At 40.5% G+C, this 27,285-nt stretch overlaps 1 protein-coding gene across 6 annotated transcripts in view; it reads right to left on the bottom strand.

Annotated features, from left to right (window-relative positions):
* Window positions 1–7,372: 7,372 nt before the first annotated feature.
* znf618 (zinc finger protein 618) overlaps window positions 7,373–27,285 on the bottom strand; it is a 40,188-nt gene continuing 20,275 nt past the window's right edge. For 3 of the 6 annotated variants that reach the window (XM_072372663.1, XM_072372665.1, XM_072372664.1), the window contains exons 6-16: window positions 24,071–24,160; window positions 22,955–23,035; window positions 21,415–21,504; window positions 20,984–21,073; window positions 20,681–20,770; window positions 18,438–18,515; window positions 16,095–16,139; window positions 14,916–14,993; window positions 13,917–14,075; window positions 12,599–13,698; window positions 7,373–12,350 (exon numbers count right to left, since the gene is read on the bottom strand). In XM_072372663.1, the coding sequence (XP_072228764.1) occupies window positions 11,811–12,350; window positions 12,599–13,698; window positions 13,917–14,075; window positions 14,916–14,993; window positions 16,095–16,139; window positions 18,438–18,515; window positions 20,681–20,770; window positions 20,984–21,073; window positions 21,415–21,504; window positions 22,955–23,035; window positions 24,071–24,160 (2,441 nt within the window). In that variant the 3' untranslated portion in view covers window positions 7,373–11,810. The remainder of the gene's footprint in view (window positions 12,351–12,598; window positions 13,699–13,916; window positions 14,076–14,915; window positions 14,994–16,094; window positions 16,140–18,437; window positions 18,516–20,680; window positions 20,771–20,983; window positions 21,074–21,414; window positions 21,505–22,954; window positions 23,036–24,070; window positions 24,161–27,285) is intronic. The other 3 variants (XM_072372667.1, XM_072372668.1, XM_072372666.1) reach the window with 2 other exon arrangements.

Genomic DNA, 27,285 nt, shown 5'->3' with positions numbered 1-27,285 from the left:
ATGCAGTTACTTTTCTGCAATGTTCCCACGTCGCACACTAAAAACTCTAAAGCAAATATCACAATAGGAAACAATTATGACCCCGTGAGATCAATTTTAAGTTAAAGTACGACAAAAAAAATTCTGAACCAAGTCGAGGTCATGGAAAGAAATCAATATTTGATACAAAAACAAAGTGCTTTCACTCAATCCTTGATATCTTCGCGGTTTTGATCGTAAGTCTATTCAATCAAATCCACCTCGCTTGTATTTAGACTTGCATGATTTCCCTATTTAAAACTAACTCATCCCAAAAAAAAAAAAAAACTGAGCACGTGATAGCTTAAGTTTTAGGGTGCAATGGCTGTTTTAATGCTCTGAAAGTCGTTTTTTTGAAACACAAACACCCGAATTGGATTTTTGAGAGTGTTACTTAGCGGTTCATGCAACAATGACTAATAGTCAATTAAAGGCTGTCAAAAGATGGATGAGCCCTCCAAAAGCTTTGTCAGCAAAGTCAACATTCTTTAAAGCACCCTTTGTATGCACTTCTCAAAGCTTCACACCTGTTAAAGTTTTTCGCTTCATTGTTTCAGCTAAGCTTCATTGCGCAATATCTTTGAGGTTGTGTGTTTCATTGGCAGGTCACTATTTACACTTAAGTGAACATCAAAAGAAAAACTATGTGCCAAATGCTCATAAAGCATTAAAATCATAGAGTGGCGCCAGTGTCACGGCAATGTTGTGTATGTGTCTGTGCGCGCGCACGCTTGACTTCTATCGACTGTTTGAGGGTTGGTACACCGTGTTAAAACAAAAGTACAACATCTCAAAGCACAGCTGCAGCCCTTAGATGACTATAGCCAAGAGAAAAATGGCAAGAATGTCCAGAATGTGGCTGGTAAACAGCACAACACAACACAAAAGGCAGTAGACTTTGAGAGCAACATACTTTATGCTCTTTGGGTGGATTGCAAGCAATCAAGATGCTTTGTGGAGTACGTAAACAATGCTGTGGTACTGCAAACACTTTGCTGCCGGGAAAGGAAACACAATGCGCTGAGAGTCGTGTCTTTAGTATAATGCTACAGTCAGTAAGCAGAAAAAAACACATGCTGCAGCATAAGTCAACAATGCATAATAGAGCATCGAGATGAGCAAACAATGGGCACGTGCTGATTTGGAGTCAACAATACACAACACCGCACCTTAATATGTCTGGGCCAAACAATGCAAAAGCCGATTATGCAAATTGGGGTTATCGAGGGCACTGCGATGTAACAATGGCACCAAGTTGATTGGGCTGTGTGTACGTGTATGTGTGTACACAACCCATCCCCTTGGGGTTTTTTTTTTCCCCACAGATGCCCTTCTAAAAAAAAAACCCTATCCTAAGGTCTCTTTTCTGAGGCCTCATTACAGAGGCTGCTGTCAATTGTAAGGTCAAAGGTCACAACGGAGGATCAGATTGATCAATACCCCCCGGCCTGATCAATCAAATTGTCTTTCCGTTTCCACCAATAGGATACCAGCGTGCATCAAAACAAAGGAGTGAGAGAAAAAGAACGTCAGTAAGAATTAGGATAGGGAGAGTGTAAACAAGCCAGCCTCGCTGAACAGACTCCAGAAGCTTCTTTTTTCTCCTCTCACTTTAGACTGACATTGTCGAGGACATTGATGAGTGGCTTGCGTCATCGTGATGCACCTGTAATGCCCGTGGGTCCTTCTGTGTTTGCTCCAGATTTCAGACACTTTCTGGGAGATTTGGATCTCTGGCGGCTTAATGATTGTTCCCTATAGCAATAGCACACACACATGCTTCAGTGAAAACAACCATATTTTGCTTGAGATACATCTTCAAAAACTATGGCACAACTACTTTTATAAATGAACTAACTCAATAAGTTAAACTATACAATTAAAGGCATGCTTCTGTTTATCATAAATCAGCTAATTTTATATTTCCGAATTACAAGACACAAGCAGCCTTTTAGCATTGGCAGACTTAAGAAAATTCAAATGATCCATTAGCTTTGATCATCAAACAGGCTTTATAAATGGGTCATTTTTCAGTATCCTCTCAAATTAAAATTGCCCAGTGTATATTTTGCCAAGGAATTATTCCCCCTAAGGAATAATTCCAGCGACCAAGTAGTTACAAATCATGGAAATGAGATGACGGAATATAGAAGAGAAAGGCACTCAATGCTAAATCATTAAAAATGCACTTTCTTTACCTCTGCTCCAGAGCAACACTTTGCACGACATTAGCTGGCTGAGAGCCAAGTTTATGGAGGGAACTGTACTACTGGGCCACTCTGTGGCGAAAAATAAGTCCTTTAAAAGTAAATGAATATCAAAATGTAGTCCTAACCCTATTTCCCTTACTCTGATCATGTAACATGTCAACCTAACCTTTTATAACCCTTGCTATGTGTTTTACTGTGTTTTAAACTCCTAAATCTGACCGTTCATGAGTGAGATTAACATGGAAAAGAAAAAGCACGGTTGGAAATGTGGCCCCCTGTATAAGGGACCTTATATACACCCAACAATCTGCTGCCAGGCATGTATGGAACGGTGTACTTCTGTCTCTCTTGTATTTTCATTGTGTACTTCCCGTCGTCATTCTCCACTGATGTCATATATCATATATATCCAAGCACCGCTGTGCCCACAGTGCGGCTCGCATGTAAATGTTTTAAAAAAGTAAGCTGCATTACAACTTGCCCCTATTATGTTCGCGGTTTAATGTTTATAGACTGAACAACTTAAGTTCCGAATATGATTCCTGTTTTATTTTCCAAAGAATTCTCAAGTTCTGCTTCACAGGCAGGCAAAGAAACCAGGCACCTCATGGTGGAGATATCCCAGGAGTTTCATTTGCTCATCCCGATAATGAGTGCAAATATTAGCGCTAGAAAGTAGTACCTAGCATTAGCAAGCTTTGTTAGCTCCCAGATATTTTCTCCTCTCTCCAGATCATTTGTCAAAAGACTAAACGTTTGCATGTAAAAAAAATACAGCCAGTCAAGACGCAAGTATTGCAGTACCATACGTGTAATATGAATGCTATATGGGTATAATTGTCCAGAGAGATGTGAAGACATTCTTTAACAGTCTGTTTTGCTCTGATGGGAGACAATTAGACACGTTACAAGACAAACTGCTAAAACAGCTTGTGAAATGGTAGATGAGGTAATGAACCTCGATTTAAGTGAACTATGCCGAAACAGTGCATGGTACATGTTTTAGCTTGGTGAGCTGTCAACACAGCCCCGGGGACCGTGCGTGCGACAACTCGGTGGCAGAGAAGTTTGAAAGGTGCAGCAGAAGGTGAACTGATGGAGAAGCTGAAGACTGAACAGATACCTGAGAGGAATGACAAAACATGAGTGCACGAGAGAAAGAAAAAGGACAGCAGGAGTAAGAATTTGTATAGCAAGCCAAGCTAGAGGAGTTGATTATGTTGAACTTTTGCCATTTTGTCATAATTTCCAATGTTCAAAAACCATTCAGTGACATACCTTGGCAGTTAGACATCCTGAATCTAGCAGGTTAACAATTAGCCCTGTGTCACTGAACCCTATCTGTGGTTTTGGTGTAAGCATCTAAAGTTCACGTTAGACGTTTGTCACTCTCGTGCCATCTGATGCTGCATGCTGAGGCTGGATGGGCTTCTCAGATCATGACAGCGATTAAAAAATGATGGTGAAATCAGGGGGACATCACTGAGGGGCTTTCTTTAATCCACTGAGCTAAATCTAACCTTGACATTCTTTTTTTCTCTCCACAGTGAATCATTTAACCGCCTCAAGCCAAGGGTCAAATATTTTCATATTTCCGTGTCATGTTTGACTTAGATATCACAGGTCAGACTGAAATGTGGCTCTGTCTACTGTATTAGACACCATCAATGTTACCTTGGTTCGGAAAGAATGTTGTCAGCATGACAGTGCACAAAAAACCCCTGGATGCAGACGTGTGCTCGGGCACGCATCCGGTTCTCATAGTTTACATCATGTAAACTGAGGTGAGATGACTTTTAAATGCGGGCAGTATTTGAATACAAATGACATGGCAGTTTTTGTTATGAGTGCAATTTGAATTCCGTTAGATAAGTTTTTTTTTTTCAACAAAATTCTGCATTCTGCAAATAATCTTTTATACTTCTCCTTTAAACGTTTTCTGAATAAACAAAATGCTTTTAGCACTCAGCATTTACATTTAGTCAAATTAAATCACCCTCAGAAAACAGAGCTGGGACGAAATACAGTGTGCTCATTATGTTACAGTGTGTGTGTGTGTGTGTGTGTGTGTGTGTGTGTGTGTGGGGGGGGGTATTTTTTTATTGAAAGTTTTGCTGCTGTTTTCTCAGTCCAAGTCCACACAGAGAATTTACTGAATGAAAACACAAATAAATACAAGAAACCCACGGAATTGTATTGAATTTGAGAATCGGTTAAATTCAATTTCAAACCCTCACAAAACATGACGGAAAAGCACTTTAAAGTTTCTGTTCCTGCTCTCTGTAACCAAGTATAAATCTTAACATAATTCATAAAAGTATATGATCTGCATTTTTTTTTTGTAATCTGATCACATAATCCTGACTAGATGCCATTCGGCCTTCCATACTGTATCTTTTATGGCTTTTTTTGCTGGAGCAAACCTTTGAGGTGTCCATGAGAAACCCCAAAAATCAATCTTCTTGGTCTCCTATGTTAAGAATTTAAAGTGACTCAGTGTGTGATGCGTGTGCACGTGTATACATGTGTATGTGAAGGTGTACAGAGGGAGCGAAGCCGGCAGGCGAATGGACAGGCGTGCCCGGGTGCCTGTGAGGTTAGGGCCTAGGTGGAGTGTTAGTAGTAACGACACCTGACAGCAACTGGGTGGATGTGGCTTGGCAGTTCTGTACATTCATGTCACTACTGATAAAAGTCAGCACCTGCTGAGCAGGAGAAACCACAGTGCTGGTGCCACCGGGTCCTCCATACAGGACAAGGAGAGGAGGATTAGAGCACTTCCTTCCGCTTGTCCTTACCTGTCCCTCCAATGCTCACTGAGCAGACAAGTGGCGACAGCTGTGATGGCCATTGGTTGGGCAGGGGTGAAGGTGCCAACCTTGTCAGTGCTGGAGGTGGGAGCAAAGCCACATGGCACTACCTGATTTGGGCCTGGAAAATTAAACCTGGATGCTTCTCCTTAAGTTGTGTAACAGCCAAGGGCAAACGGAAGTCCATGGAACTTTCTCTGTTACCTTAAATGTATCTGAATAGCTACATGTGTCCTACTGGGTAAAGCAAAGACATTGGCCACATGCACTACTCATCATAAGCATCCTTATGTACATACAGAAGGATAAATTGAGAGATTAACAGTATTTCCAAAAGTCAGGGGATCTTTTTCAGATACTCTATTCCTCCCTTTGTTTAAAACCCTCCAGATTGAACATTTCCAATTACTCACATGTAAAAATGTAAAAAAGAAAACATTTTAAATCTGTGTCATTCTTGCAAGAAACCAACCCTGACCTTTCAAAGTAGTCTTGGGGAATATTTGCTCTGATAGAGCGACAAATGTGGAACTCAAAAGGACACATTTAGAGGTGACATTGCCTATGTCTTTAGGGCCCAATTCCAATTCCTCCCCTTGGCCCTACACCATCGTTTTGCAGAGGTAAGGTGCCTCTTTCCTTTGAGAGATCAAGGAGTAGGGGTCATCTCGCCATCTAAATGACCCCCATAAGCTAGACTGAAGTGCTAGATGACCCCTTACCCCTTCCTCGCTGAAAGAAAAGGGACACCTTATCTTCGCACAATGAGAGGATAGGGCCAAGAGGAGGAATTGGGATTGGGGCCTACCTCTTTCACACTGTGATGGCACAAAACTTGAATTAAATTCAGATGGGACAGCAAAGCAAGAGTCAAACACCCAATGCATTTTGGAGGTCGATTCCTATCTCTCTGCGCAGAGAGATTATAAATTTAATCTTGTATGCGCAGGACAGCATCAAAGCATATGCAGTGTTGGATTAGCTGATGGACATTTAGGCATCTTGGGAGAAAATACCCCCCAAAAATAGTTTCTTTTCAATAAAAGTCTGAAAGACGACATATGCAACCCTCCGTCAGTCCTAAGAAAAACAAATTTACCTACTGGCTGGCCATTTCTGAGATTTCAGTTTGCTGCGTTTTAAGAGATTACACTGATGTTGCCTTTTTTTGTGTCCACTCTCCAACTGATAAAAAGCCACATACTGCCACCTAATGTTCACATGCTGGCATTCAGAGGGAACCCCCTCTATATTGTTCGTCAGCTGCAACATTTTTCACAGTTCCAAGGCACTTTGTCTAAATTCGACATTTTAGAATTTGGCATCAGAGAAAAGAAACCGCTCATTTTGCCCGATCTTTGCCTGTATGCTGACACAAGCAGCCAGCACATACTTCTCTGCACTTTCCTTGAGAAAGAGCTGATCAGCAACTTCTGTGTAACCCAGAACAAAACGGAAGCAATTGTCCGTTAGATGGCTTATTTTCCCCACATTTTTCTTTTCTAAATGACCGAAAACGAGGGCCGGCTCCTGAGCACTTAAGCGAAAACAAACTTAGCATGTCACTGTAGTAATAGCTTGTGGAAAAACGTCACCTTCAGCTGCGACAGGAAAGGAGGTTTATGTGGGTTGTAGTGCCTGCCCGTGTGTGTGTGGGGGTGTGTGTGTGTGTGTGTGTGTGTGTGCAGTGGGTGAGGGGGTTGGTGGGGCAGTAGAGGAGTGGGGGGAGGCAAACTTGGACGCATGTGCTGCAAATTAGGCTTTGGTAGGCAGCACCCTTGTGTTTGGAGCAATAGAGACGAAGCGCGGGTGTTTCTGCTTGGCTGCAGACTGCTGCACCTTGGGGGCTGACTGACCCCAGTGCAAGACAAGCACCAGAGCAAGACAGTAGGCTGTGACAAACGCTTGCTCTTTCCCTCTCTGCTCCTCCCCCTCCTTCTTTTGCCCCCCCTCCCCCGGGGAACCCTTGCACGCACTTCTAAGCAGCCACTGCATATTCATTCCCCATGCGAGCCTTCAGTGGCTCCTTTCTTATATAAGGCTTATTTTCCTTCTACATGAGTTTGAGGCCCGTCTTCACGCCACCTCAGCTACTTTAAAAAGCTGTGCTTCATTTCACTCTGGGTGGGAGTCCTCACTCACACTGAAAAATAAGCGACAAGCCTCAATTTTACAGGAATATGGAGAAGTTTTCATGACTGATAAATTGAGGCAGTTTTCCAAAGAGTTTGGAAAAAGAAAGTGAAATGTAGGGACTGCGGAGACAAAAAAAAAAAGCATCTTAATCAGGTTTCACTCTCGAGTTCAAACACTCAAACCACATGCACACCAAAGTTTGACACAGATTTGAAGTTTATTCACATGTAACGTACTACAGTGGGTAATGTATTCAAGAAACATTGAACAGCGCTGTCAGAAGTGACACAGGAGAAGAAAAAAAAAGAGACACTGATCCTTTTCTTTTGCCATTATATAAAAATAGTGTTGCTACAAAAGTATAAATTAGGTTTACTAATAAGACAACTCAGATCTTAAATCTACACAGGTATCTGCTGCCAAAGTGCGATTAAAAAGACAAAAATGAACAGAATCCAACAGATTTTTTTGCATTTTAGCAGAGTATAAAAAGGAAGAAATGCCTGTAAAATATGATAAAAGCAACAGAGTTCTTAACCTGAATTAATACAGACTAGTTAAACAGAACAGATCCCCATGTTAGCATTCTTATACCACACTTCACAAATCAACTTTTATCATCTGAATAAGTTAACATCCTGAAACAAAATAAAACTTACAGCTGAATTCAGTTTTCTAGGAACAGTATCTAAGTTGAGTCTTCCGTTATATCAAAACCTTTTGAAATGCTATTGTAGAAAAAAGAGGTATAATGTTATTGGTGCTCCCTACTTTCATCTCTTACATGAAGGCGCCCCCTTGTGGCATAAAAACAGCAGTTCTCCTGTATTTACATAATACATCCTCTGAAAATGGATGATGTCAACCCACAAACACCAGCCAATCAGCACGGCTACACCCACCTTGAAAGGTTGAACTTAATTTATCCCGACTCATAACGAGTGTCTTAAAGTAACATCACCTCACAGCCAATAGGATTCATTTCCTTTTGATGAGAAACACTGGCTTATAACATTATATATCAGTACTCTTATTAAAAGCATGCATATCTTAGATATACGTTTCATTTAATAAACAAAAAGAATGCTATTTCTAAGAAAATTAAGTTGACATTATGTCAACAATGGCATTGTGTCCCAGAGCATATCCTATTGAAAATACTTATTTAAAAACAGTAAGAAAAATCCCTTCATCAGTTCAGCAGAGGATCACTGTTAAAATCACAAGCAAATGTACAGTATTTTGACCATTTCATTGACCAGACCTAGATTTCCAATGAACAACTGATTTCCCATCTTTAGACTACAACACTGCCTTTTTGAGTACTGAGGTAAAACATTGGATTAGTAATGAAAAATTTAAATAGAATTTACAGTCGTTTTCTTTTTTTACCAAAATATATATATGTATAGATATAGATATATATATATAGAAGTATATAGAAGAAAAAAAAAAAGAAGCTTTAAGCCGTATGGAAGAAAAAAAAGTGCATTTATGAAACACCGAATCAGAGCTTGGAGGTAAGAGGGGCAACAGTTTATTTTAAAAAAACATCTCGTGTAGCTATGAAACCGTTTGCGATACAGAGGTCCGACCTTTAACAATAGTTTAGTGTTTTCTACCTTTAATGCCACTCTTTTAATGCTCTTACTGTTCGTCCAGATGCCCTTTTGTTTCTTCAGCGATTAGATTCACGCGTTGAAAAAACACCTTTGCTGCCCACCGCCTTGAAAATGAACTTGAAGTCTCAGGTCCGAACACTGATCACTGACGATCAGGCCGCAGTTTTTAAGAGCGTTCCATTGGCCTGCGTGCACCCCTACAGGTGGAACTACGGTGCACACGTATCACTGTGAAACAGGGGAGGGACGTTTGAGTTAATCCAACCGATACGCAAACTGCAAAAGGGCCTAAAGCCGGGCAACGTCACGAAAATCTTGATAATGGGATTTTAGGGTATAACAGCGAGTTTTAATATCTGAATAGGTGGAAGGTGGCTGATGGGAAGAAGGAGAAAATGAATAAAGAAACAAAACGTTAAATCAAATGACTGCAAATGGGGCTTTCAGGATTGAAAATTAAATATTCAAGTTGCACCAAACTGCAACTGTGTCTCAAATCACAGCATCGGTTCTGATATATCTTTCTCTGTATAACACCATTGTAAAGATCTAAAAACAGTTAGTTTTAGTGTGTTAGTCTTCAACTCATGACTGACCTGCTCTATGAACTAAGAGATGACTAGAAAAGCACACGCGCTCAGCTGAGTCCACCTTTTCAAAGCTGGGAACATACAAAATAAAGCACTTGTCAAATAACACAGTTGTCTGTGATTAGAAAGTCGTCATGCGGGCACTAGAGGGCACTGTTTCCAACCGTCAGCAATCAGCAGTCCCTGTAAGTCTTCAGGAGTTTGGGGGGGGGGGGAAGCATCTAAACTACAAGCTTAACAAAAAGAGAAGGAAAAAAAACTCAAAACAAGGCCATTGAACTTTAATAGAAAAGGCATGATGTTGGCTCTGAATGTAAAGTTTAAGGTGAGCGCACAAAAAAGACTTAAGGCCCAAAAACACAGATAACAAACTAGCATTTTACTAGTTAGTACCAAAGTCAACAAACATGTATAACAGTACAGCTTCCACCCTTCCAAACTACTTTAGGAGGTAACGCCTTCAGTAAATGTGTGCTAGAAAAATAAATAACATAAATTTATGAGCATCGTGTGTTGTCCTTTGTAAATGCACCAGTAGGATTCTGTATCATATTTGTTGCAAATGGCACTAACTGCTTTTGGGGTGGAAGGTTTTTTACAAAAGCCATGGTTCGGTACATACCTCAGCACTGAGGTCACAGTTTGGTTACTTTTCGGTACAGTGAGGAAAAGTGGCGGTGCCTGCTTGGATGTGCTCATTCCTGAGAAAAATCCCACTGAATTTGCAAAACATTAAACAGTTTCCTGTTGATAATTAACCATAGGAGTGTCACCAGAACAGTCAGATAAAGTTGGGAACCATTTCCTGTGATAAAGCTTATTGCCTTAAAAAGGGAAACCTGTAGCTCACATAAGGAAGACGAAATTTATAGAAGGATGATCGACTGGGACGCGCAAAAAAACCCCAAAGTAACGACTTTCCTCTGGACAGGTTTTTATAGGGAAGCTTGAAAAGCAAATGTATGCCGCGATGAATCAAACGTTTCTGCAGTTCATCTGACGGGAATGCAGAGACGAAACATCAGATTCTGATGCTATTCATAGTTATCTGCGGAAGTCTACGTTCAGAGAGCCGACTGACGTTGCATTCCCCAAACACAAGCGCTGGAAAACAGTCAAAAATGGCCCAACAATGTGTTTACCTTTTCCTTTCTTTCCCTTTACTTACACACAACTTTGGCTGTAGTGTCAAATATTCAAAGGCTAAAATGAGGACTTGCTAATGTTTTATTTATTTTTTTTTTTTGTCGGGTGTGATCCCGCTACGGAGGGTATAGTTAGGCTGAATTAAATCAGTTTAAACATCAATAAATACAAAATAAAACACAGTTTCAAACGTGATGCTTTCCTCTTTGTCCATTAAAAAAAAAAAAAAAAAAAAAAAACATTTGTACAAACAAAACCAAAAAGCTAAACTGAATTACTCTTCACAATTTCAGCTCTTCTGTGCAGGCCTAGCAGTCCGACTTGCATATCTAGCAGCAGAGAATAGAATTTGATGCCTATTCTTCACAATTTCCAATCAAAAAGGAAAGCATCACATCATTTCGGACATTGAATCTGTTACCTTTTTACCCTTCTGAATGGAGAAAAATGCGTGCAGAGCATGCAAACCACCCAAAGCTACATTTTGAGCTACTGAAGTAACCGTCAAGTTAACTGCAACTATTTAAATCTCATTTGCCTGCCCATCATCCAAGGCCGATTATATTGAAAAGTTATTATCATCGGTGATTTGTTGAGTAAATCATAAACCTAGTGCACTTCATCTTCAGAGATGTAATGGCAGTGAAGAGTCACTTCTTGGTTCCTTTGTCGTACACCAATAAAAAAAGAAAAAGAATATAAATGATCATTCCAAGACGTACTGCAAATGCTACAGTAGTTTGTTGCCATCTCCCCTGTCAACAGCTTTAATATACCAGAGGGGGGGGGTGGGTTTTTAGAGGTGTACACAGTAGATCCAAGCAGTGAATGCTGATTTTACCTGAAAACATTGCCAACCAGTGAGAATAACAGCATCGTAGCCTTTTAGCAGTCTGATAATGAGGCTGGAGTCATTCAGATCACTGGCTGTGACAGAATTAAACTCTTCCTGCATACATGTGCATCCCAAACCAAGGGCAGCGTACCAAACAGGACTAACTTTTCTTTTGAGAGTTACCATTCCACCCCTACACTTTGTCCAAATTCTTTACAGCAGTCCAATCTCAATACAAAACATCTAATGAGATGTCATTTTCATGGGTGTTTGCAACCTTTAAAATGTGAGTTTTTCTGTAAATATCTGCTTGGAGAAGTACTCAGTTTTCTTACATGTTGATGTTTACAATTGGTCTAAACCTACAGTATATAAATAAAAGTCTTGAGTCATTGGTTGGAGGTGAAAGTTTGGTTGATTAGGGTTTGTTGGGTTCTTTCCCTCTAACCCATGTTAGAACGAAGGAAAATGAGCTTGTTCATCTCCTCAGCAGTGACCTGCTGCCTCCTCTTCATGGCCAGGCTCTGGTCACACACAGTCACACACTCGCTGCGGATGCCCACGGCGGGCACCGCGAGCAGCCACAGGGCCAAGCGAGCGAGCCTGGGGAACTTTTCACCCACTGTTGAGCTCCAGTACTGGAAGAGATCCGGTGTACCTTGTAGAAGAGGCTCAGCCAGGTATTGAAAAATCTCTTGTCTAACTAGGCCCTGACCCTCATCATTACCAGAAACTGTGCAAGTGCCCCTCGAGGGGCCGCTGTTGTTTCCACTTCCCTCTATACGGCTTATTTTAGGGGTCGGTGGGCCATCGGCGTCCCGCTCCTCTCCCCCTGAACCTCCTCCACCACTCATACCTCCATCCCTGGTTTCTGCCGCCATTTCACACGCACGAGAAATGATATCTTCATGCTGGTAGGCTGGCACTGAACGCAACTTGAGCTGTGGATCCAGGACCATGGCTACCTGATGAGCTCTTTCGACCTGAAGACAAGGAATAGGTCATCAACCGTCAGTCCTAATGGCAAATTCTCATTTCAATTCATTTTATGTAAATCTGTTATTTCTGAGCACCTCTGGTACCAACAGATTAATTACATGTCTGGAAGAATCAGAAATTTTGACATTTAAATGGGTTATGGTGAATAGCTCAATTCAACACATCCCCAGTTCTAATCTTTACATAGTTTAAGTTCAAAATGAGCAAAAAGGTAGTTATACACATTCAATACCTTAAAGTTTTCCTTGAGTGCTTCGAGAAAATAGTGGCAGAGTTTGCTAGCTGTGCCGGTTCCAGCCTCCCCGGCTTTAGATGTAAAAAACTTCTCCAAGCGCAGGTAGACAGGGAGCACCTGCTGTAGGGTCGGTCTCCTCTGGCTGCTCAGCTCCAGAGCTGCCAGGCGTAAAGGTGCCAGGAGACAGGCCAGTGTGCCTAGCAGATGCTTGTTGAGGCCTTGGAGAAGTGGAGCTGTGGCCTTACTACGTCCATAAGCCTCACAGATGTGTTCGAAGTGGGCGTGGACCTGCAGGAGAGATTCAGCCATGCGATCCCAGCAAGGAGGTGTGGGGCATTGTGCGGAGTTGACCTGTGTCCCTTCCTCAGTTGTGCTTGTGGATGTGTTGAAGCTCTGTTCCTCACGAAGAGCCAGCGTGGTAGAGGAGGCAATATCTCTGCATGTTGACAGAAGCTCCGCTAACTCGTGAAGGCCTCGGGCCTGGAGGCTGCGCTTTCCAAGAACAGCCTGAACGACTGCGCCGAGCGAACACCCAGCACATCGCAAGCATATTCTTCCCCGACCGCCACCTCCCAGCGGCGATCCTGCAAACCCCGCCGCCCACACTCGAGTCTCTGAGACATAAACGGTGCGAATGTCTGACATGACAAATTCGGACAGCACATTCTGCACCCAGTGGTGAACCTGCTCAGGCCCCTCCCTCAGTTCAGCTTCTCTAACACCGAGCACATAGCGTTTCAGTCTGGAGCCCTCCACCTGGTAGGCTGTGAGAACATAGCAAGAATCTGGGCCAGATGTCTGAGCGTGGCAGGTTACAGCGATGCCAAGCGAAGCGTTGGAGCCCAGAGCACACGTGACCTTGACTTTCACTTGGTTGTACATGCGGGGCAGCTGGCGCAGAGCCAAGGCACTCATGTTGCCAAGAGCGTCACGGGTGGAGTAGGCACCGTGACGAGCACCTGTATCCACCAACGTCTGTGCCAACTTCAGGAAGTCCTTACTGTTGAGCACATTTAGCATGTTCAGATCTGAGCACATTACCCGTAATAAGCGTTCAGCCACCTGCTGTCGCTCCTTCTCAGGTAGTCCGTTATTCTCTGGCAGAACAAACAGCAGAGAGACACTTAGTGGTTGTTTTTTCATTATTTGGCATTTTGTCTGAAAACACAGGGTATACTCTATACCTTAGCTATACGCTATTATCAAAATTCTCCTAAAAAACAATTCCCTTGTGATAAAAATAACTGCTTTGACTGATAAACAAACAGGAAAAGCAAACAAGCACAATAAGACTTGATGAGTTTGCAGTACTTACGGCTGAGGGTATGGTTTCTCTGGGAGATGTTTTGAGGCTGTAGTTGTAGTTTAACTGAGGGGTGGGCCTGAGCCTGGGAACCTCTCCACAGCTGCTCCTGAGGACCCGAGGCTGAAGAGGTTTTGGGAGAGTCCCCTTTGGTGTGGTTCTCATTATCAGCTGAGGACAGAGAGATGAAAGAAGAGGCAGAGCTGCTGGTAACATAAGTTACGGGATTCCACTAATGGAAAAAGTAGAGCTAAACAAACATGGCACAGTACAACTGTCAACAAAAGAAACAACAGTAAAGCTTTGTTTGGCCTCCCTGGCTCTGTAATAAATACATTAGTCACCTTCCCAACCAGCCGCACAAGTTTACATATTTCAAGTCATTTCCTCGGTTACTTCTCACAAAAGACTACACTTCTTGCACAGTAATCACTTTTTGAAATGACTCCAGAAGATAAAACATTATAATGCATTTGGCTTTCACGGTTTAATCTGGAATGACTAGACATATTTTGAAATGAATTAATTTGGATTTCATTGGATTATGATTACAATGAATTGAACTCCAGTTGGCTTGAATTGGACAACATTATTTAAGTGCCTTGAGATGACATTTGTTGTAATTTGGCACTATATCAATAAAACTGAATATAGTATTTTAACACTCTAATTTAAATGCCTGCAAGTACAGATCAATTATTTCACACACAACAGGGTAACTTTAACTACAACTAGAGCCTAAATGACCGAATAACCTAAAATAATGTATATAACATAAAGAATGGTTTGATGAAGATCATATCCAGCAGCTTCAGGACCAGATCTCAATGACAACCTTCCATGTTACTCTAGGTGCTAATATTGCATAGAACAACTCATCACCAACACCTCAATAAACGACAATTCGTACTCGTTAAGATTTTCACAAGCATTTCGACCACCGAGGGCGCGTTCACAGTCTTCCTTTATTCCTGCGCTCTGCTAAACGCGTATCTGTAGTTGTGGACTCACCAGCGTGCGACTGCATGTGCTCCAGCAGGTTGTTGTAGAACTGGAACTGGATGCCACAGGCACCGCACGTGTAGGGCTCTAAGAAAAGAATAGATAAAAGAAGAATGAAGAAAAAGAAAGAAAGAAGAAAAATACCTTGCACCAGTCCACTGAAACGTGTCATTGCCAAAGGCCGCAGCTCTGAAAGTCAGTCCCACTACTGATGTTTACAGTGATTTCAGTTACAGTAACATCTCTGAAATCTGTGAGAATTTTGAGCCACTTCACGAATATATTTGTGGCAAAACCTGATTTGCTATGAACTCAAACAAATTCAGAGATTTGAATGAACACAAGTTAAATGTGTTGCACAGTTGTTGCTTATCACGTCTTATAGGAACTGTTTTTGCTGAATTGTGGCGCTGGACCATGAAACTGTTTTTTTTTTTTCGGTTTTCTGCTGAGGATTTCAGAGCAGGTCGAAAGGCAGAAACAGATCATAGGGAGGGATTGCGTATATAACGCAAGCAAAAGCTGACCCCACACTCAAAGGTTATAAATAGGTCCATGATGAAGCATCAGCCTAAGACTAGCTACTAGCTAGCTAACTGTTCTGGACACCAGAATGACGGGGCCACAATGCACCAATATATGCCAATATATGCAAATGTTCTTTTCAAAATTTAACAATGTTGGTAACTTTGTTGAAAGCTTGAATGTGACCGAAATATTCAATATCAAGAGTGTTCATTTGGATTTCACACCCAAGCATTTTCACCTGGTTAAAATTAACCCTGTTTGCCTCGTAACCTGAGATCTGTCACTCAGGTTGGTGCACAGAAATGACGGCCACCTACCGTCGGAGAGCAGAGAACATGGCCAATCCGCTTAAGGGAAAGAGGGTGAAAAAACACCTCACAAACAGTGTGGGTGAGCTAATAGCTGTGAGTCATTACACAGCATGTCTGGACACTGTGTAAATGCTAATGTTAACCACTCTGCTCATTCCATTCTGATAAAGAAGCTTAATCCGGGGGGTGGGGGGGTGTTGTGTCTTCTCATTAAAGAGAAAAGAAAAGACAGAAATAAAAAGCAAAGCCCACTGGATAGCAGATGAGAACAGAAAGATGTAGAGTGTATGTGTTTCTATTTTTTTAACTGTCCATTTTGCTTTAGACAGGAATGAGGGGTCAGACTCACTCTGTGTTGTAGAGAAGGAGCCGGCCACCAGAGGGCTTGGAGTTCCTGTTGACAAATGAATAGCAAAGAGTGTTAGACTAAAGACACAGGGGGCCTATCTGCATCGCTCTATGCCTTTCTTTATCAAATCAGTGCATCTGTACTTTTTTTTCCTCTTTCACTTGTTAACAAATAACTCTAAACAGGACCATAAAAAACAAAGATAATATACATTCCACCAAAAACAAGCCAGGGGTGCACTGTAATAACATTTCTCTAATAAAAAAAAGCTGTCATCTGGAATGCCACAAGGGCTGGTTTCAGCATCAACGAGACTGCTTTGATATCATTGGAACGGGTGTGTGTATAGCCAGTTTTAATCTAAAGCCCCTGAAAACTCAGTTACGAACACACTGCAGAATTTTATGCTCAATAATTACACCGGCAATCTTCAGATTTCATCAAAATTCTTTGAACCAATTAATGTTTTCAGTACCAGAGGCACTAATGCAACCCCACAGGATGAAGGCACGTTAACAGTAACCCTTTAAGTTATTTAAAGTCAGCGTCATCATTCATTGTTCTTTCTCTCTTTGTGTCTTATTCTCTTAAAAGGTTTGACTGATTTCCAGGTTTAAAGGGAAACTCCAGTATTTTTAAACCTAGATAAACCTTATTTCTGGCATGAAATATGTTTATTTACTCACCGAGAGTAGTTTGGTGAAAGTCGGCATCCTGCGGAAGATATTTAGATTACTCGAGATCCATATGACGGAGCGAACGGGACCATAGACGATGCAGCCTCTAAATAAGGCATTATCTGTCTTTATTTCACCAATACTTTAAGACGAATGAATGAATGAATGAATGAATGAATGAATGAACGCGTACTTTTGCACTGTTAGTTCATAACTGCGGCTGCCTGCTACAGCACAGTTTATTCACCCCAGTAAGGCTGTCCATCGTACTCAAAGTTGCCGTCCACGTCGTCAAAATCTGATATATATCCTGCCATGTTGCACAAAACTATCAGTAGCAAACTACGTGTGAAGTTAGCCGATTGTCACAGAGCAAGAAGTAAATAAGCTGTGCTGCAGCGGCACGCGTCGATGACGTCATCCCAGTAGACGAGTGTGTAGGAAGCCCTCTATAAACCCCCAGATAGCCGCCAATAACAACAACACAGCAGCTATGAGCTAACAGTGCAATAGTACGCGTTCATTCATTCATTCGTCTTAAAGTATTGGTGAAATAAAGACAGATAATGCGTTATTTAGAGGCTGCATTGTCAATGCCCCCGTTCTCTCCCGTTACATGGATATACGCAGATCTCGAGTAATCACCAAACTGCTCTCGGTGAGTAGATAAACGTATTTCATACCAGAGATGAGGTCTCGGTTTAAAAATACCAGTGTTCCCCTTTGATAGAGAGGAACCTCGCCTCATTGAGCTTGCTCAATTTCAAAGTCAGCTACCACAGTCGTTTATTAGCGTGCACGGTCTTTTCTCACGTGCACATCTGTAAACGTATCATCAATGATCCACTATATATTAAGCTTTTAAGCTAAGCGCGCTGATGTCCAAATAACTTGCAGATTTCAGCAAGACAGTCTCCGTGTATATTCTGCATCAATTACAACCATGATCTAAATTAAATAAACTTTGCACTCCGGCTCTGTGACCCTTTGAATACATTTGGAGCATTATGAAATTGAGCAACTGAAATCCTACATTAAGCAAGAATAGAAAACAGTTTTACTTTCAAAACCACAGCTGCTGGTGTCAACACTTGGTGATGATGCAACACGGCGGCAGATATGCTCCCGTCTATTTTTAATATGTGGCTGGCATCTAATTTAACACGAGCAAACATTTAAAAATAAAATCAGTTTCAACATTTGATGTTGTCTGAACGGTTTTCCATTAAATATAGACTTCACATGATTTGCAAACCATTGTATTCAGTTTGGAACATTCCATAGAAACAAGGCTGCACAAGTCTCTTTTTGTATTACCCGTTAGCTGTTATGAAAGCCAAATGTGATCATCAACATGGTCTCTGTTTCCATAGTTTGAGTACTGAGGGGAATAATAATAATAGAGCTCTTGGAATTGTGTTTTATATAGTAACAACTGATGCAAGGTAGGTCACTCAAACCTCTCTGCAACCACCCCACCCCCTCCATCTCAATTTTCAGCCAAAAGCATAAGTAGCAAAACAATATCTGCGGAAAGACTGTTTCCATCAATGCTGATGTTCAAATACACCTGCAGAAAAGTAGGCATATGTGAACTAAAAATACATTTCAGAAATAATAAATTTAACTCAAAACAAGGCTGCAATGCATATGACTCCGTGCTCACCGCTTGAGTTCTGTGAACTGTTTGTGTCAACCAAACTAGACTGAATGGCACTCTCCAGTTTCCGCCTGAATGGGCTGTCTGTAAGAGGGAAAGAAAAACAAGAGAGACGACGTGTGACATGCCCATACTAAATAAGGTGCATGATATTTTAAATTCAAGCTACAAACCCACACAAAAGTTTAGATGAAGCAAAATTAATTACCTGCTATTTGCACTTAATTTCAGCTTGCAGCATGCAAATCAATCATACTAAGAGCCTTAAATAAGTAACCAAAATCTTCGTATTACATCCAAATATGGATTTAATACCTTCTCTTTATCCCATCTTATTGACCCACTTCTAAGATACGAGAGTGCGGCGTGCTTTAAATAGGCAGAGTGCTTCATAGCAGCAAGATGGGGATGGGGGGGGGGGTCACGAGCCACAAAATGCATCCGTATTTTGAAGAAAAATTAATCATTTTTGACAACTGAAAAATGTTGATAGTTGACCTTCTTTAAAAAATATATATATATTTGAGTGTGTATTTGGTCTTATTTTTCTGGGTTTATGACTCTTACTAGCAAACTACAACATCTTCCATATGACTAAATCTTACAAACAGCTATAACCATCTATTGTATCTATTGTAACCATCATCCAATGTTTGAGAGCATACTTTAATGTGAGTAGATGCTTTAGTCAATTCAAATTAATCAAAGCAAGAAAACAAGTGTGCATGACAATAACTATTCACCAGAGGTAAATAATAACAACAATGATCGTTGCTCAAAGCTCTCCGACGGGTCTCTTTTCACGCCGGCTCAGTTGAACGGTGTAACAGCCACAGTGAGAAATGGCTGTGAGTGTTTTCATCGTGCCCACCGTTGTCATGCTCCCCGTCCTCAAATCCAGCAAAGCTGACACCATGTTAAAGCAGCTAGCTACACCTCATTTGACATCTAGGTGACCAGAGACACAGGCATTTAAATAAAAAAAATAAAATAAAAAAAAAACACATGAACAGTACAGAAAAACCTGTTGTTTTCCTATTTATCTAACTATCAATTAAAGCTCTATTCCATCCATCAGCAGTTTTTCTTTTCCAACAACAGCACAATTTCTTAGTCTGAAATTATCAGGCAGTTCTCAAGTCATTCAATTACCAAATATAAATCCCACTGATCTGCCAAAACTTTATTACCACTCCTTCTTGTCATTTATGTGCTACCGAAATACCACCAACCAGCCAAAGAAAGGCCACAATACCCTTCTCAGACCAGTCAGAAGGCCCTCATCGATTGACTGGGAGCTCCCTGCAAAGCTTGCTCATCTGGAGTTAGTCCACTTTTCAGCTCCTAAAGATTTGGTCTTCATACCCTTTTCGCTCATATCCAACACCTTAGCCACAAGAACTAATGTCTCTTATGCATCAATATTTCAGAGACATTGATGTGATGTTGCTGCAAGATAATCAATATTACCTGCTTTACAGTATCTGTGAGTGCTAATGATTACATGGCTAATTAGTGTGTGATCTGTTCATTTTAACTAAACAAATGTATAACCCACTGCTTTATACAGGTTTATATACTGCAGCCAGTTGAAAGAGATCTGGTATCATATTTCAGCCCAAACTCCCAAGAAGTTCTAAGTAATTACCACAAAGAACTGATCAATTAGAACCTGCTAGTTTTTTAATAAGCACGTAATAAACAGCTAGTGATGGTTAAAATCTCCCAGGAAACTTCCAACTACATTTTACATCTTCTCTACCCAGCGGTCATGGGGTGAGAGGCGGGGTACACCCTGGACAGGTCGCCAGTCCATCACAGGGCCACAAAGAGGCAAACGAGACACACAACCACACACGCATTATGCAAACTCCCCACAGAAAGGCCCCAGCCCGGAGTTGAACCTAGAACCCTCTGGCTGTGAGGACGGACCACCGTCAGAAAAACATCTGTGATGACCACCACACCGCTGCCTAAATGTTGCAATTCATTCCAGCAAAAAAATTCAAATCACTTTAACAGGTTATGCTAAACTTTTGCTTCGTAAAGAACAGAATATAAATGATTAATCATTTTGGAGTAGATTCCAACACATTTAGAAGCAAAGAAAAAATGCATGGTAATGTGGGAGTAAATACTTGAGAATGATTTAGTCATTTCTGCTTAATTATCGTGACATTTCTGGACCACTCATTTAAATTGTGACTGGGTATTCTGACTAAAAGAACATCAGCTAACAAAATACTTACTTTTTATTTTACCAGCTTGGGCGTGGCTATATTTACTCATGTCCATACTACCGCATTCCTGCACTCTCGATGTCTTCATATCGAATGAACCTACATTGAAAGAGATTCTCAAAGTCAAACGCACACAAATGTAACACTCAAACAACAACTGATTGACTACAGTACGACCGCTGATGAAACACATTTGTAAGAGGTTGCTTATGCACAAACAAACCGACTAAAACAGGGAGCCACCGTTATTATGCTAAGTTCTCAGATCCGGTCGTGTCCAAATCCTCCACAAAGCCCAGATGTGAGACTCACCCATTGGTGTGTGAAGAGCAACGTGTTCCTGGTACGGGTTGAAATACTTGTACTGCTTCCCACAGAACTCACAAACATAGCTCCCGGTTTCTGGAAACAAGAACACAAAAACAAACCTTGGTTCTCGCAACAATCCCTGAGAGTGATGAAACAAGTATCATGTCAGTTGAAATTTGTTCGATTAGCTGTCAGTTACAAAGTGGGACAGAATCCTTTGGTTAATTGTGTCATTAGAAAGAAGCTGGAAACTAGAGGCCCACATAGAGATAAAGGGGGAGCTGGTGATTGCGCTGACTTTACGTTTAGCAGTACTTCAGTATTGAGAAACACAGAAACAGAGGAGTCTCCCTGCATAGTGTGTGGGGGGGGGGTGACACTAGCCCCCAAATCAGCAGGAATCATTAGTGCAGTGACAAGTGCAGGATTCCCACCTGCGAACACTGCCAACTGTGTTTGAAGGGACACAAGCTGCTGTCGGTTGAACCCGCGATCTCTGCGGAGGTGGGTGAGTGCTTTTTCCCCTGCGAAAGAGGACTTTTGGACTTATGTTCTGAAACCTTTCCACTGTGGAGTTAACTCATACACTTAGTGCTATTCTTCTGGCATGGATTATTACCACGATTTAGGCCCTTTCATTGCAAACTGGGTTGAAAACTTTCGACTACACACTGGTAACCTCAATGTCAGCCTATAATGGGCGTTTCAAAGCCCATGGCCCGAAAAACAATACAACAGCCTAGATCTCTGATATCATCTTCTAGAAGGCAAAGTAATGCAACATGAAAACACGTCAAATCTTTACAAATATTGCATAAAGCATCAAAAACATTGCAATCTAATCTGTTTCTTTTACAAATCAACACTACACAGACACCTAAGACTTTAAACTATTGTATTGGAGATTTTATATCCTTGCTCTGCTATAGCATGTCTTCATTTTGGTTTTTAAACCACCACTTGCTGACAGTTTTTAAAATAAACTTTAAACCAGGGGTGCAACAGTACCTCTAATCATCCCCCAAATGTTTGGTGAGGACCAGTTGTTTGTCAGTTCAGTATGCTCCAAGGCCTAAATAATTCATTATAGTTACAGCTGTCCATCAGCTGTAGAATGCTAGCAGGGTTAGCCTGGAAAGCAACGTGGACGCCGTGCGCTGACGTGCGCGTCGTGTCCTCGATCGTTGACAAAAAGAGTAAAAGGAAGTTTTATTTTGTGCTATTCTGAACTACAAACAGACAAATTAATTGGACAAAACCATCTAATTAACTGTGGACATTTAATTATTTGCTTAATCCTTTTTCTTTTCTTTGTTTTAAAGCAATTTAAGGAAATTAGGTACGAATCGACAACTAAAGGAATTAAAAAAAACAAAAAAAAATGTGTTGTTTCTTTTCCACAGATGGAAAGCACTGACGCTCGATGACGTTTGGCTGCTCCTGACGTTTGAAATGCTATTGAAAGTCAAGCTTTGCCACATGATCAGTCTCACAATTCGACTGGCTGACGCCTGAACTGGAGAACATTTCTCAAATTTCCACAACATGCCGTAAAACACCAGGGGACTGAAACACTGTACTGTCACATCGCTGCATCTCATTTATCATTAGAAAAGGGTCATTTGTCATAAAAAACACAAGAAAAAATTACCTTGTTTCGATAAATCCTTCAGCCTATAAAGATCCCATAATAGACTGACCACTGAATGAATAAATAACCGATCAAAAAAGCTGAAATTGATGTTAATCAAAAAGTTAAACCACGAACAAAATGAATTAATCTCTTTAACTTTTGTGTAATTTGTTCCTGAGAGTCCCTTCCCTGTTACAGTCAGACTTGTGGCCCTTTTAAATGCTTTTCATTTTTACAAACCAACTCATGACTCTAAAACCGAGGTACATATTGAACTGTTGATCAGAAGTACAGTTACACCCCTAATTTAAACACACAAAAAATACATCAAACAGTCTTACTTGGTCCAATTTTCTGATAGGGTTCAACTGGCTCCTCTTCTTTAAGGCCATCCACAGGCAGCACTACCTGTTCATACGGATCTGAAAGGGGGGAAAAGAGAGAAGATGAAGAATAAAACTGCCAACTGTATGCTCAGGGAACACCTGTTCCCAACAACATAATGACCCGACTGATTTATGGAAGCTTGTAAGTTACATATTGCTCGACTTTAATTTAAGTGTGGATCCAAAGTATCGCAGATGATGTAAAGTCTTATTTTTTTAGATTTGGCCCCTGAAGCTGAGTTTGATTGACATTTCGGATGGTTAACAATCAACCAACAAAAGATACTTCAACTGTAAATTTGGCAGAGAACTGCTAAGTGGAAACTTGCATTGAATGCCTGAGAGTTACTATTAATTTACAATATACAAAATATCATTTAATACTTTTAAAATCTTGCATTTTTTACATTTTCAACCATAACCAGATAAAACATTCAATGTAAATTCTGCTGAAGCTGAGAGAGGCCAATGTCATCGTCACTCTTCATCTAAAATGTTAAGTATGCAGCAAGATGGCTGCATGACATCACTGTCACATTAGTCCGCCTAATTCTTCTGGGTGTGATGCGATCCTCTCTGCAATAATCTGCCAAAACTTCAGACAAACTACATGTAATAGTTTGTCCAAAACTAGTCAGTTACGATAAATATCCTGAGAAATGTTATGGCACTTGGAACAAGACGATGCTATTTAGTAGGAAACAGTCTGATCCAATACAAGCTGTAAAGCACCTATTCTGTGAACCCAATGAGAGTCGGCTCAATGAGAGCTTTCAGATCAACGCAGTGCAAATGAGAAAACTGTCTGAACAGTACGAAAAACAGTAGTTTTGCTATTTTGGGGGGTTTTATTACATAGGTACAAAGGTAGGAGTCATTTAGCAAAATCAGTGGAAGTCAGAATAAACTTAGAACACACAAAAAATATGACATTAAGCTAAATATTACAAAAGAGACAATATATCAGGAGAAGAAGTTCAGGTTGGTGTTGAACTGGCTTTCAAACTGAGATCAAAGGTTTAAAAGGAAAAACTAAATTGTGATGGAAACTGTGCAAAAAGCCCTGGTTACCATCAACGGCATGTAGGTCACGGTGCTCCTGGAAGCAGCTGTAGTATTTATACTTCTTGCCACAGATGTCACAGGAGTAACGGAAACTACCTGCGGATACACAAAAAAAAAAAGAAGAAGAAAAAAAAAAAGACCAAGAGAGTTTCTATTTGATCCGCATAAAGAGTAGAAGACAATGAGTATTAAGTGGCACCACCCGTTAACATTTAATAGATGACAAATGGAGTGATATCTCACTTAATAATAATAAAATATCAAGACATTTATACCCCGTTTAAAGTTCAGAGAGCAGAAGATGAGGGACAGTACTTAAACTGAACCTCATGCATGCATATAAAGTGCATAGATGAACCTCAAACTGCTGAAGTTTTAAAAAGTGTTACACAGTATAGTTGCATAAAACAGGAGTTGGAATTCTGTTTTTAGGTCTTTCTGAAAGGACAAGATTTTATTTCATGCAAGTCGACAATCCAGCAATTTAGACGGGATGATGAAATACTGAGTGAAAAGATGAGAGTAATCTGATTATTTTACATCCACAAAAAAGGTGAAAACGTATGTATGCAGATTTAATTCCAAAGTAATAGAAAGCTGCATTTTTTTTATTAAACTTAAATATAAATGTATAAATGTTAGATTCTTTATGAAGTACAAGTGAGAAATAACTGGCAAATTGCATTTTACATCTAAAAAAATACATCAGCTTGCAACACACTGCAAGCAGAATTAAAAGAGCAGCACAGAAGTGAGATTAACACTCAAACTGTGCAGGCACAATGTGTTTTTAAAACATGGCCTCGCATTATATATTCAAATTGACCTAGCTTTCACAGACAAATTAGTAAAAAGGCTAAGGGCATAAAAAATTAAAAAAAAACACATAAAAGAGGCAGATTGTACTCCAGCTGACCAGATCCTGTCTGAAGGTAATCTGTTGCATGAACAGGGCGGCACAGAACAACAACAAAATAAATGCATTTCTAACCGTATCTCTTCACTTGGCTCAGGTTTTTTGTCTTTCATAATTATATGTCTGACTGATGTTGCCCCTGCGAATGGGCCCTCAGCACGCACCCATATGGCAAATGTCTTATCATTTAACAGTGGAGCTACAAATTCTCAATTTTCCCCGAGCCCTTCTCACGGGGAGCTGTTAATTCAATCAGCTGCATTCTTGGCTGACCACCTGAGACATAAATACTGAACAAAACATTCAACAGGAGAAAAATCTAAACATTTGGCTCTGGGTTCAAATAAAAAAAAAAAAAAAAACATCTTTGTGATGTCCTGCTCTGCTTTAAAAAAAATGATTTTATGCTTTTACTTCTTCTTTTTTTCCCCCAACTAAATGTAATTTCAATATCTCTAAACCAGAGTAAACAGCTGCCCTGAAATGAGACACAAGGGAGCACAGAATTATTTTCACAGCCGATTTGAAACAACAATTTTCTTCTTTTCACACCAAACGGCTGAGCCGTGAGCTTAACTGAAAATAAGGAAATACGGCCGTAACATTGATTATTTGGGTCCCTGGCTGTAATTACACTTATAATGCCTCAAGGCTGCAGTGATATACATGTTCCATCATTTTTCTACCAATTAACATGGTTAGAACTATTTTCCACAGATTACAGGACTCTTGGCGTTTGTTAGCGCAATTAAAGCTTAAATAACATCACTGCTCCAGGCATAGGTGAGGATACATTCAAAGTAAATCAATGAAAGGTCAACAGCGGGGGTAATTGGCTATGGATGCTGGTCCCTGCAGGTTGAACTCTCTACAACACACTTTCAAAAAGAGCAACTTCAGCCAAAGCCTTTATTGTCCCTACAGGCATAGATAGCCCCCAAAAGATGTGACCATCCAGGGTTTCCAAAAATAATCCTAATACTTAGGAAAGCCACCCAGATTTGACAACCCGTTCACATATTTAATCAGTCATTTCTTACCTTCTAAAATAGTAAAGTCTGCTGCTGTAGAAATGCACGCAGAGTTTCGCCCCTTTAACAAAACTCTACATTTGAGCCGTAACCTGGTTAAATCAGCACGAAGAAAGACAAAATGGCAACCAAGGTGAACTTTTTAAGAGGTGTTAAATACTGTGTCAGTCCTCATTATTTCAACACACTCTGTGCCAGACTTCCTGAGTGAGTTGCATTTTCACTGTCTCACTTGTACATGAAGATTCCCAAGGCTGTCACAGCACCCCCCCCCCCCCCCCCCCCCTCCCCCCCCCTCTTCTTCTTTTTAAACAGCTGGACTGTTTTAGCCTCAACGCCCACATTAATACGAAGTATCAAAATCTCGTTGAAGCCCAGAAAATGTTACTCCCAAAACACCCTCCTCCACAACGCTACATGTTGTGTTTCTTACTAGAAGAAGAAAGAAAAAAAAAGAAAAAATCGCAGAAGCCCAGAGTATCTCTGAGCTATGAATCTGGTTGTAAGTCGATGTTAAAGTGGAAACATCATTGCGTCACCGTGCTGCCCTAACTTGAGGTTTAAACTTAGTTTGATCACTGAAATGTAGTTCCAGTTTTCATCCGAGGGCAATTACTTAATTTATCCGTCCCTCGGCTATAAAATCACTTTCTCTCGGTTTCGTTTTGGGGCCACTTAAGCTGCTCACAGAACCACATTAGAGTTAAAAATACACTTGTAAATTGATATGCCAGACATTATCAAGTTTAAGGTCTAAACATGCCGCATCAACCAAATATGCTTCTCAGCATTTTCCATCCTCACAAGAATTTAATCTAATAACACTTCCTTGGCCACACAGCCTATCTGGCCTACATATTAATCCTGTCACAGGCCTTTTGGAATTATTGGGCTTAATTCCTTACATAACCCAACTTCTTAAAAGTTTGGGAATCTCTAAAATGTAAAAAAAAAGAAAAAAAAATTATTTGCAAATCTCATAAACCAACATTTCATTCATAGTAGAATGTAGTATTTATACAGAGTGCTGAAAGTGAAGAATTTTACCATTTGTGAAAAATATTAGCAAATCTTGAATTGGATGGCTGCAAAAATATAGTAATATAGGATATATATAGGATTGATGTTCTATACTGTGGAAGCGAATTGTGACCATAATTCAAATTAAAATGCAGAAATGCTTTTCCATTTTAAGAATGTGGCTGCATTATTTGACTCATAAACTAAATTAGTAATCAGTCATTCCATTTGCATTTGCATTTGCATTTTCTTCT

The sequence above is a fragment of the Leuresthes tenuis genome, unplaced genomic scaffold (assembly GCF_036924035.1).
Source record: "Leuresthes tenuis unplaced genomic scaffold, fLeuTen1.0.hap1 SCAF_19, whole genome shotgun sequence".
In the NCBI taxonomy this organism is placed as follows: domain Eukaryota; kingdom Metazoa; phylum Chordata; class Actinopteri; order Atheriniformes; family Atherinopsidae; genus Leuresthes; species Leuresthes tenuis.
This window is presented reverse-complemented; position numbering and strand designations above follow the sequence as displayed.